We start from the raw sequence: 10,700 nt of genomic DNA on the forward strand, positions 1-10,700 counted from the left end.
AAACCAAAAAAATATCAAGGCAAGACCGGTCACTCGATCGCGATCAGTAAATAACGTACACTTATAAGCTCTTGTCAAATTGAAGCTTCACTACATTCATAAACAAGTACACGAAGAGAGGAAGAACGTGCTCTGTCTGATGGGAGGCTGAAGAAGTGGGGGCTACCCTAGCTTCAGGCGGTGAACCACAAGGTTTATTCTGCCTTACGCTACCGTCACGAGAAGGGAGGCATGTGAACTTTCTTCGTATTGTTCTCGTGCCCTTGAAACATCTCATTGTCTTGCCCGCACATCATCGCATTCCATTCTCGGCGAATCGTTTCTCTCATTCTCACAACATGAAATTATAGTAAAGTCTCTCACTATCAAAAAAGCACATTCTCTACTTTCAAACATGGCTTCAGAAACCCCCTCCGCTCACGATCCAACGACCTCCTCTACCTCAACCTCATGGGAACCACCCCGCCGCAGAAACGTTCTCAACGATGCCTCCTCTCTCATCAACGGCGGTGGACTCGGAGACCCCTCCTCCTCTCGCGGAGCCATGCCACCTCCCTCCAAACCCTCCGACATAGCTCTCGCCCTCGACATGTTCGAAAAACAATTCTACCCCCTCGAACCCAAGTCCCTTTCAGGAATCGCTCTGCGAGCCTTTCTCCTCGGCCTAACCCTCGCCCTCTCCTCCATCCTCACCATCTACCTGCTCTCGACCTCCCACCCCATCTGGCGCTTCCCCTTCTCCCTCGCCTCGCTCTCCCTCTTCCACTTCCTCGAATTCTACACCACGGCCCTGACCAACGTCCCCGCCGCCTCCGTCTCCTCCTTCCTCCTCTCCAGCAACGGCTCCGCTTACATGATCGCCCACCTCGCCTCCATGACCGAGTGTCTACTCTCGCACTTCCTCCTCCCCACCTCCGTCCTCTCGCCCACGACCCACTACATCATCCTCTCTCTCGGCCTCTCCCTCATAATTCTCGGACAAACGATCCGCGCCCTCGCTATGCTGAAAGCTGGGACCAATTTCTCGCATTTCGTGCGGCGACACAAGGCGCAGAGCCACGAACTAGTGACGTCTGGTATCTACGCCTGGTTTCGGCATCCGAGCTATTTTGGGTATTTCTGGTGGGGTATTGGGACGCAGCTTGTGTACGGGAATGCGGTTTGCTTGTTGGCGTTTGGGGTTGTGTTGTGGAAGTTCTTTAGTAAGAGGATTGAGGGGGAGGAGAAGTTGTTGGTTAAGTTCTTTGGGGGTGAGTATTTGGCGTATAGGAAGAAGACTTGGGTTGGGATTCCGTTTATTAGGTGAAGTGTGGGTTTTGGGATGGGTTCACGGCGTTGGGTATGGGAGTCTGTTTTGATCTGGGGACTGGCGTAGGTATGAGGATTTCGGATGGCATAGCGAAGGATAAGGGCACGAAGCATTCTAGGCTGGATAATGAGCGAGCATTTAATAGCCATAGCACTTGCTTGCATGTCAGATTTCACACCTGTTATTCTCACAATGATAACTTTGGTGATAGAGTAATGATAATATTCCAATCCACCCATCAAATCTACATCCTCACCATCCATCATGCAATTTGAACAACCTTGAAACCCAACAAGACAGTCGACCGACATGTGTTCGATGCTGTTAACCGAAACTCCAAGCTAATGCATCAAGCCAACCACCAAAACTATGCTACAAAAAGAAATGGGTATGAGAATGCCAACTCCTGTGCAAAAGCGATTACTGGGTCTTTCCCAACTAATGCTTCATGCAAATGACCATGTTCATGCTGACCCTGATGCAGATGCAAATGTCAATGTCGTGTTCGCAAAATCAATCATGTGTGCCCCTCCCTCTCTTCTAGTTCCCGTACGTACTTTACAAATGTCTTTTTGTGCGTCTGTTGCGAAACTATCAGTTTCAGGTAAATTGTCCTAAGAAGGATGGGATCTTACCATTCCAGCATATTTGCCTTCTTTCGTCACGCATACATATCTCAACCCCAATTTGACGAAACACTCATACACAAGATCCATTGGGGAATGAATGTCGAGAGCTATTGGTGCCTACCCTATTCGTTAGTAATTGTTGGGGAGGATGAGACAATGAGACGCACCGGATCAATGTATGGCGAGAAGTTCGTCGGGTCAACATGAGTCTCATCGTCTGAATCGTCGAAAGTAGGGACTTTCGCCATCAGGCACATACTTGATGGCTCGTCTTCCAGATGGTCTAAAGCATATTCTAGGTCAGGCGCAGGAATGAGACCCACGAGGATCTCATTACTGATGATTGGGAGACCGCCATCGATTTCGCCAGCTTTATGCAGAAGCTCAAGCTTATGACGGAGAGTGCTTGCTGAAATCAGAGGAGAGTGCGTGATGTCAATGACCCTCTCACGCCTAACTCGCGGAGTGATATCGGCTAGATCTGAAGTGAAGATTGGTTTGTGCTTGTTGTTCAGGAACGGGTACGAATTTAAATTAGTCAACAAGTCCTGTCCATCGTCAGTTTCGGTGCCATATGATGCAAAGAGAAACTTACATAAATGCTTAGAGGCTCGATCAGGTCAGCAGTCCATTTCGCAACCATGATCGCCATGGAGAACGGCAGGACATAATTCAAGCTCCCTGTCAACTCAAACAGAATGACCGCTAAAGTAACAGACAGTCGTGTAACTCCACACATCGTCGAGCCAGCTGCAATCAGAGCATAAACGCCCGGGGTGATACAGGATTGTCCAGTGACATGTGCTGCACAATTGCCAAAAATTGGAGACGTTGGAAATCGAAGGACTATCCATTGAACCAAATGGCCGATTAGACGCCCTCCCAAACCACCTACAACCATGGACGGAACATAGATGCCAGCTGGGACTTTCTGAAGATTTCTTAGCAGTCACTCTAAGAAGAGGTAGAGGAATGGGGAGACTTACAATACCAAAAGTAATGATCGTCAGTAGCCCTTTCACAACAAAAGCAACACCAAGACTACGAACGACAGGGAATATTTCATCCATATCTCTTGGGCAGAGTCCCATCTCATCGGCCTTGTTGGGATCACATGGTCTAGCTAGATTGAACAATAGCTTGGCGACAGGAAGCTTGGTGAAGGGATTCCAATAGCTGACCAAGCCCGTGAGCAACGCAACGAATATCACCTCAGCGAGTGGCCATCTCTTCACAATAGGAATCTTGCGGAAAGACGTTGCCCAAGCCCTGGATGCTTTGATAAAGAGGGCTCCAGCGGCACCTCCAAGGCAACCAACCAGAACGAAAGCGGCCAGTTCAAAGAATTCCCAATCCGTCAAGTACCGAACTTCGAACATGACTATCTTATTCGTTCCGTATGGATTGAGAAATTTCAACGTGAGCGCAGCTGTGATACAACAGAAGAAAGTCCGGAAAAGAGTCTTGGCGGGGAAGAAGTATGCAACTTCTTCGAGACAGAACAGGACGCCACCAATTGGAGCCCCAAAAGCAACTGCGACACCGGCAGCTGCAGCTGCTGACAGCACTTCTCGGCGTTTGGCGTCATTGCTATCATATTTGTAGAACAAACGACAAGCAATGTTACCCACACAGGTTGCAATATGGACAAACGGACCTTCCTTACCCAAGCTGAGGCCAGAAGCAACGCTCAAGATAAGAGCAAGAGTTTTGATGATAAGAGTCTTGACACCAAGAAAGCCGTGAAGGACGAAGCCACTCAGGATGACTCTGACCTCTGCGACACCACTTCCTGCAGCAGAGTAATACACCATGGGCGGCGCAATCTGTACTTCTTGTTCTGAAGCTTGCGTCGGATTGGATTCGTCGTCATCATCGCTAGGCTTTTGACGGCTAGACGGTGCTCCCAGGTTCTCGTCCAGCGTGGACATCTGATAGCTCGATGGTACCACGGTCTTAGTAGTTAGAGTCAAAAGGCAAGCCAAAGTCGAGAATGTTACAACCAAGACGACAAAGACAGCAAATTCAACAAAGTCCTCGCTGAAACCTGGTATTCGGAAAAAGTTCGACCACGGCTCCCAATCCGAGCAGCGATCTCCGTCTGGGCAGCAATGCTATTCGCTTGTTAGTTATTTCATTTTCAACATTGATGACTCCACAATGTTTGGCTTCGTGCCAATACCATGATGATATTGATAACTTCCATGGTATAAGAAACATGGGATTTCGAAGGTCGGCAATGGCAAGTAATGGACAGATGTATATTGAACAAAGGACAATAGTTTCAAGGAAGGAGAACGCCAAGAACTCGACCACACTTACCTTCTCACTGATGAAGAAGCCTGTGGAGCAATATCCATCCTTCCAATCAAAGACTGGGGCTTCTGAAACATCCACAGCGTATGCAATACTGGCCGTGAGGAATCCCACTAGAGCACTGAGTATCCAACCTTGTGCCGAATCGAAGAAGGCCTTTATGCGACCACGGATGTCTGTTCGACTCCGGAGAGCCTTCACTCTGTACGCATCTGCAATACTATCATGGACCCAGTCCGTAGACGTAAATTGATCGTACCAAACTCGATCGTCAGGATAAAGTGAGCTTTTCGATTCCTTTAACGAGTCCTTCGGCGGTCTCTCCAAGCTCAAGGCATTCGCAAGGCGTTGACTCCATGATGACTCGCGTGTGGCATGTCGAAGGCTGCGTAGACTTCCTAAAAGCGCGTGGTCAGAGTAGTGTTCAAGATGGGGCTTTGGAGGATTGTTTACCAGCAACACTATGATGCCTCGAGATCGGAGGTTTGACTGCTTCTGCTGCAGATTGGAGCCGTATTCGAGAGCGTCCAGCACTTGGTAGAAGAGGAGTTCTCTCGTCGTGAGAAAGGTTGCTATGCGAGCGTGAAAGGTCTGCCCTTCGAGCGGTGGGAGAGGGTGGAGATGACGAGTTCGCGGAGTCGAGAAAATGTGCAGATGAAGACAAATCCTCAAAGGTAGGACCAGTACGAACTGACCCCGGGTTTTGGCGAGATGGCATCTTGAGCCAGTTCTACATGCTGTTATGGAGTACAGAAAGAAAGTCTAACGTCTAGAAGTGGGAGAAGGTCTAGAGGAGTGGAGCAGGAGGAGCTCGGGGTATCAAGATGACTGAGATTTGCCAAGAGAAAGAGAGCAAGAGCAAGCTGTGGCGGGCGTGGACATGGATACGGACACAGCCCTTTGGTGTCTCGGATCGATGCGTACACACACGGATATAGAAGAAAGGATCATGGACATGACCGGATCATGGCTGCAGAGTCGTTTCTGTGAATGGGTTGCACATGGTCACGAGAGGAATTTATCGTACCTAGAGTTGACGCACGCTACACTGACTCTCCTCTCCCACTATCTCGGCCAAGGCGGCCGATGATGCACGTCCTGCGAGCTGCACCTGCCATCTGGCGAGGCTAAACTTGAAGAGGTTCATCTTTCTCTCTCCTTTGCTCTTTCGACACCTCCAAGAGCAGGTTTCTGCTGTCGTGATCGATAAGGTTGCCTTGTGCTTGACAAGTTTTAAGCCTCGGCCTCGGATCCGCAGGGTTTGATTATTGCTCGAACATGCCCCAACCGGACTGCTAGACGCTGTAGCCGGGAGCGCTACCACGAGAGCCACAGGGACCTCAAGGAACCTACCGCACCATCGTAGCCTTGGTGGCGTTTTGGCGCCGATCAGGGTCCTTGAGAACCACGTGGGCATGTCGACCTTCCGTCTTGCGATTCTGCGATTCATTCAGCAATACATGAATGCTGAAGCTGGAGAGTGTGTAGGTAGCTTTACTGTAAGATTGACAACAGAGACTTTCACGATTCAATTTTCGGGAGCCCTCCTTGACGGAGAAGACCTCCGGACTTGCAAGCGGGAAGCCATGCCAAAACATTGGGACGCTCTTGCATGCAGATATTGAGGAGGGTATCACAGCAGGAAATGCAATGCAAAAGATAATCGAGAGTGGGGGACATAAGGCAATATGTGTAATCGAGGCTCTCGTCCTACTTAGTGCTACCACACCTAGTTGCAAGATATCGTACCTACCTACAAAACAAGTGTGAATATATAGAAATATGGGATGAACCTGTGAATCACCGGCTCGCAACTCTTTTACTTTCCTTAAATAGCCTCTCTTCAGTTTCACCCGGCCTACTCCACACAATCGACCCTCGACGTCGCAGTCAATAAAGTTATCATGAGCAAATCATATCCCCAGTTTCTCCTCTTTGGAGACTCTATCATCCAGATGTCGAGCTATCTCCGTGATGGCTATTCTTTCGCGGCAATCCTCTCCGAACGTAAGCCCATCTACCCCCACCATCTTCCCCTCCTCGTCCTACACGATGTGCTTTGGCGCTCGTGCACCAGCTGCGAAAGTGTGCTGATCGCTCTAGAGATTGCATTCGAAGCTTTGACATTATCAACAGAGGATTGGTTAGTGTTTTGAATTCCACTGTCGTATCCTAGACATTGATGTCTGATAGAGCGGATACAATACGGCAAACGCCATGCTCATTCTGCAAGACATCGTTCCATCTCCAGATACAGCCAAAGTGGCTTACTTGGTATGCAGTCCTGTTTGGTCTCTGCTTTGTTCATGTCTTGCGACTTTGGTTGCTGCACATCAAATCGAAGATCGAGTGATGAGATATCAAGTTGTTGCAACCATCTCCCAAAACATCTATCAATCCCTGGCGGATGCGTTTCATTGGTTCTACCGAGTTTTCTACTCCTCTACACTCTTGGTTCAATATTAATATTCATAGGCCATTCTCTTTGGCGCAAATGATGCATGTCTCCCCAACAGTCCTAGCCGTCAACATGTCCCACTGGAAGACTATCGGAGGAACATCAAGACCATCCTCACGCATCCCGTGGTGAAAGCTCAAGATCCCACCATTCTTCTCATCACTCCACCACCTGTCAACGAAAGTCAACTCGAGGTCAATGCAGATGGCACGACATCTCGGCAACAAACTGTAACGGCCAAGTATGCAGATGCCATTCGTGAGATTGTTACCGAGTCAGAGAATGAGAAAGTCGTGTTAATTGATCTTCATGCTGTCATGATGAAAAAGGCCACGGCCATGGTAACTCAAAATGGTGGATCCTTAGACAAGGCTTTGCAGACTTTATTGTGAGTCCGTTCCACCGTAGGCAGACATGTGAAAGTTGCATGATGAATCAATGGGCAAAACTGTACAGCTGCAGAATGTCCAGAGCAACAAATTGTCCACAGAATACTGACTTACTCAGGGTGGATGGGCTTCACCTGACTGGAGCTGGCTACAAGATCTTTGTTGAAGAAGTCCTGTCCCATGTCGAAGTTCCTCCTCGAATATTCCCGTAGGTCACAACTCAGAAATCAACTTGGAATATCTACTTATAAACTATAGCCTCTGGGCCGAAGCTCCAAGAAATGATAGAGGATAGATTGGGTTTGGCGTGGCCTTAGACTACATTCCAGATATGGTAATGTGAGCTTGCCTGACTTAGAACACATCGTAGAACTTTCGAATAGACCACAATCATCAACAAACAACAAAACACCATTCTTGATCGTACCATCTTCTGATTCTAATACTTTTTATTATCTCGGTATGTAAAATTGCGAACCGTGAGCTTTCCATGACGCATCGTTGCCGCGAGATCCCTGTAGCATAGTCCGGGGCATCGGCTAAAGCCGTTTTTGGCTTGAACATCATTTCGTCCCATACAGCTCGTTGCGGCGACAAACTCTTCAAACTAAATCCTTCAATCTTCGCAGGCATTCGATTGTCTTTCATCCAGCAACTACACATCACTCCCACAAGTCAAACGACTCATCTACCTAACGATTCCAACGACCAGATACACGTTCACAATCCACCTTCGTTTGTACCGGTTGCCTAACTGAGGACTATCAACCTGCAGATTGCTTCTTTACACTCTTCCTTCTGCCACGTCGGTGTCGTCTGGATCTCATCCAAACTTTATCAAAAGGCTTCCAGCATCTGCCATCATCTACGAGACACGAAAACAACGATCGAAACAACCCCTCTAGACTTCAAACCAAGCCGTGAAGATACAACGAGCTTCGAGTATCAGGTACCCATTCCAGTGGCTACATCTATAAATTGGCGGCACTTGGAGGCATCGCTGGAGTTCAGTGACCGACGGTCGCAGGTCGATGCGGTGGAGGCGGTGTCCAGCGTGACGTTTGCTTGCGAACAAAGGGCGGTGTTCCAGGAGCAATACACACTAGCGGGGTCCAGTCATTGATTGTGTCGGAGCCTTTTCATTTACAAACCTTGACACAGTCTTTGCGAGATATTATCGGTGTAGGGGAGCCTAATTATTTCATCTTCTCGGCATTGAAGATTGGCTACCTTACTTTAGCCAGGGATCACAGAACCACGTTCCTACCTCTCTCCGGTACATCACCACGAATTTCATAATCAGGATCTTGTACCATACATCCAAGACGCCCAGACAAGCCAGTCTGTGCAGAACACGAGCTTCCCCCTACCGATACCACATCACTCGGCCTGAGTTGCCACCGTCTACCCGCTTGAGTGGCATACAAACGGACTGTGGGCATGGATCCGCAGTTTACCGCTACTCGAGAAGAATTATACCATGTTCAGATGGACGTCAAGCATGTCCAAGCTGTACAGAATAATCATGCAGACCGGCTTCTTAGGTTAGAGAAAAGACAAGCAGATGATGCTGCTCTCAAATCCGTATGGGGAACCGGGTCACCATTCCCCAGTGTTCTAAGTGGTACCCCTCAACAAGGTCAGTACATACATTCTTTCTATAGAGCATTCTAACTCAAATTGCCAGGGCCTGTTCCCAACCCCACCACAGATGTTTTTGATGACTTTGATGATGAGCAGGGACACAATCTGTTGGGAAGTCTACAGCTAGAAGCTGATGAAGAGCCAGTCAGACGTGGTGCCTCACGTGCTAATAGTGTACGGTTTGATGTCAGTGCTTTGCAAGGTTCAAATTGGGCTGCCGGCTCTCGAAATTCTGGAGAATTCGGTCCGGTCCGTCCAAGCAGCGGCTTCGGAAGTCATCCAATGACCGAGAGATCACTCTCTCACAAGTCCGATGGCAGGCATAGTTCAGCTGGTCACTCGGTTCATTCTATGCATTCTGTCCCATCTGGACGGACAAGCAGCTTAGGACTAGATACTAATTTCATCATTGGGGGTCATGGTGATGATTCACCTCTCGACATCCCTGATCCTCCTCCAGGATTGTTCATTCTGGGTTCCGTTCCTTCAATCATTCGATGTTGGCTAACTACCAATTTCTCTCATCCTGCACTCCTCTACGCAGCAATATGTACTGGTGCACAGAGGTCTACCCTCGATTACAGCCTTGTGAAGGATCTAGGTTTGGCAGATCAAATGCACAAAGACACGACAGGTCGCCAGATCATCAGATTACCGGTCTATCTCCCAGAAGCGATCGTTACACAACCATCTTCGAGGTCGAGTAGCCCGGCTCCTCATTTGCCAACTTTGTCAGCCGATTTTGAGATCGTGGGTCTGAATCAAAGGACGAGTATTGACCGTAAGAAAGGCATTCGCGTCTTCATAGGAAGTGACACTCTTCGATCACATAATGCGGATATCTTGTTCTCACAGAATCTCATGACCCTCTACAGCGATGACAGAAACAAGCTTTCTGTTCCATTTGTCAGACCGGAAGACGAGGCTGCCTTTAGAAATCTCCGTACGACCAATGTCGCACCAGAAAAGAATGAATTGAAAGCCACAGCACCGCCATTCACCCCTACTGAGTCCAAGCCAAAGGTCGAACCCACTCCGGATGCAGTCACTACCGCACTCGCGAACAGCGTTGAGCGAAATCACAAGGAGCCGGAGCACGCGAAACCATTACCGGAACCACAGTCTCCGTATACTTCGACATTTGTCTCGGAATCGGCAACCAGAGACCGAGCATCTAGCATGAAGTCCGTTGCTGGCCCGAACGGCAGCGTATCAGATTCAGAAAAGCAGCAAGATGCTTCTGTCGGAGAACCTGAAACATCAGACACCACGAACTCGGACTCGACTCGAAGAGAATCAACAGCTGGTATCTGGGGTTCGTGGCGCCAAGCCAGCACATCCATTACCGGCAGTGAAACCGAGTCAACGAGTGGCTATCAACGTGCAACTCGTGGTGGACGAAGCATGAAAGTCCTCAAGCCATCCAAGCCCATTTCTTCAGCTCCTTCAGCACCATCACGGTCGACATCAGCTGCTCGCACGGGATCTACGTACGAACCGCCACCACCACCCCGTGCTTCAGGCGAGACACGACGGAAAAGCCAGGTCGAAAATGTCCCACTTAGATGGGAGCCAAAGCGAGGAAGTATGGAGGAACAGAAAACTTCAAGTTCTTCTCTTGTATCTAAGACCATCGCTACTATTCCAAGGTCTTCCAATCCGGTTGGTGGTGCGTCGGCTTTTGCGTGGATGAATTCGAACAAGCCGAAGGCTTCTGCTACTGCTGAATGATAGTAAGACAGGGCACAGGGAAAAGGAGGGACGGAGACAGATCTACATTGCTAACATTTGAGCAAGCAGCGCAGGCTGCGTATCATATGGAAGTACTATTCTACGTTTGGCTTCCTTCGCACATGAAGGTTAAGTGTGCGAGATAGAGAGACGAGCTATGGCTCTCACGAATGAAATACAATTCTGTAAAAGATCCTTCTCAAAGACTGTTCCTTCTTGATCTA

At 48.8% G+C, this 10,700-nt stretch overlaps 5 protein-coding genes across 5 annotated transcripts; 3 read left to right on the plus strand and 2 right to left on the minus strand.

Annotated features, from left to right (window-relative positions):
• Positions 1-251: 251 nt before the first annotated feature.
• On the plus strand, positions 252-1,546 carry LY89DRAFT_683042 (ICMT-domain-containing protein). Its single transcript, XM_018214623.1, has one exon. The coding sequence runs from the start codon at positions 395-397 to the stop codon at positions 1,304-1,306; it is 912 nt and encodes a 303-aa protein (XP_018073455.1). The 5' UTR covers positions 252-394; the 3' UTR covers positions 1,307-1,546.
• LY89DRAFT_683043 (uncharacterized protein) lies at positions 1,513-5,243 on the minus strand. The gene is made up of 7 exons (XM_018214624.1): positions 4,708-5,243; positions 4,261-4,652; positions 2,925-4,052; positions 2,534-2,869; positions 2,106-2,486; positions 1,945-2,055; positions 1,513-1,889 (listed from the first exon to the last, which is right to left on the minus strand). Exons 1-7 carry the CDS (start codon positions 4,970-4,972, stop codon positions 1,827-1,829), a joined length of 2,676 nt encoding a protein of 891 aa, XP_018073456.1. The 5' UTR covers positions 4,973-5,243; the 3' UTR covers positions 1,513-1,826.
• Positions 5,099-5,931, minus strand: LY89DRAFT_476934 (uncharacterized protein). Its single transcript, XM_018207815.1, has 2 exons — positions 5,282-5,931; positions 5,099-5,224 (listed from the first exon to the last, which is right to left on the minus strand). Exon 1 carries the CDS (start codon positions 5,702-5,704, stop codon positions 5,282-5,284), a length of 423 nt encoding a protein of 140 aa, XP_018073457.1. The 5' UTR covers positions 5,705-5,931; the 3' UTR covers positions 5,099-5,224.
• Positions 5,932-6,158: 227 nt separating this feature from the next.
• LY89DRAFT_695767 (SGNH hydrolase) lies at positions 6,159-7,396 on the plus strand (the record flags this gene model as incomplete). The annotated part of the gene is made up of 6 exons (XM_018216784.1): positions 6,159-6,261; positions 6,360-6,397; positions 6,448-6,528; positions 6,730-7,100; positions 7,175-7,309; positions 7,360-7,396. 6 exons carry the CDS (start codon positions 6,159-6,161, stop codon positions 7,394-7,396), a joined length of 765 nt encoding a protein of 254 aa, XP_018073458.1.
• A 1,193-nt stretch (positions 7,397-8,589) lies between these two features.
• LY89DRAFT_580987 (uncharacterized protein) lies at positions 8,590-10,476 on the plus strand (the record flags this gene model as incomplete). The annotated part of the gene is made up of 2 exons (XM_018209085.1): positions 8,590-8,740; positions 8,789-10,476. The coding sequence occupies 2 exons, from the start codon at positions 8,590-8,592 to the stop codon at positions 10,474-10,476; spliced, it is 1,839 nt and encodes a 612-aa protein (XP_018073459.1).
• Between the last annotated feature and the right edge of the window lie 224 nt (positions 10,477-10,700).

This window comes from Mollisia scopiformis (assembly GCF_001500285.1).
Source record: "Mollisia scopiformis unplaced genomic scaffold LY89scaffold_8, whole genome shotgun sequence".
Taxonomy (NCBI): Eukaryota; Fungi; Ascomycota; class Leotiomycetes; order Helotiales; family Mollisiaceae; genus Mollisia; species Mollisia scopiformis.

What these genes read in the sequence shown, in the direction of transcription:
- LY89DRAFT_476934 (XM_018207815.1), bottom strand. Translation starts at nt 5,704, where the DNA reads ATGAATCGCAGAATCGCAAGACGGAAGGTCGACATGCCCACGTGGTTC.
- LY89DRAFT_683042 (XM_018214623.1), top strand. Translation starts at nt 395, where the DNA reads ATGGCTTCAGAAACCCCCTCCGCTCACGATCCAACGACCTCCTCTACC.
- LY89DRAFT_683043 (XM_018214624.1), bottom strand. Translation starts at nt 4,972, where the DNA reads ATGCCATCTCGCCAAAACCCGGGGTCAGTTCGTACTGGTCCTACCTTT. An exon ending in GAGGCATCATAGTGTTGCTG is followed by an intron (nt 4,653 to 4,707) that starts GTAAACAATCCT and finishes ACGCGCTTTTAG; the next exon opens with GAAGTCTACGCAGCCTTCGA. An exon ending in GCTTCTTCATCAGTGAGAAG is followed by an intron (nt 4,053 to 4,260) that starts GTAAGTGTGGTC and finishes ACAAGCGAATAG; the next exon opens with CATTGCTGCCCAGACGGAGA.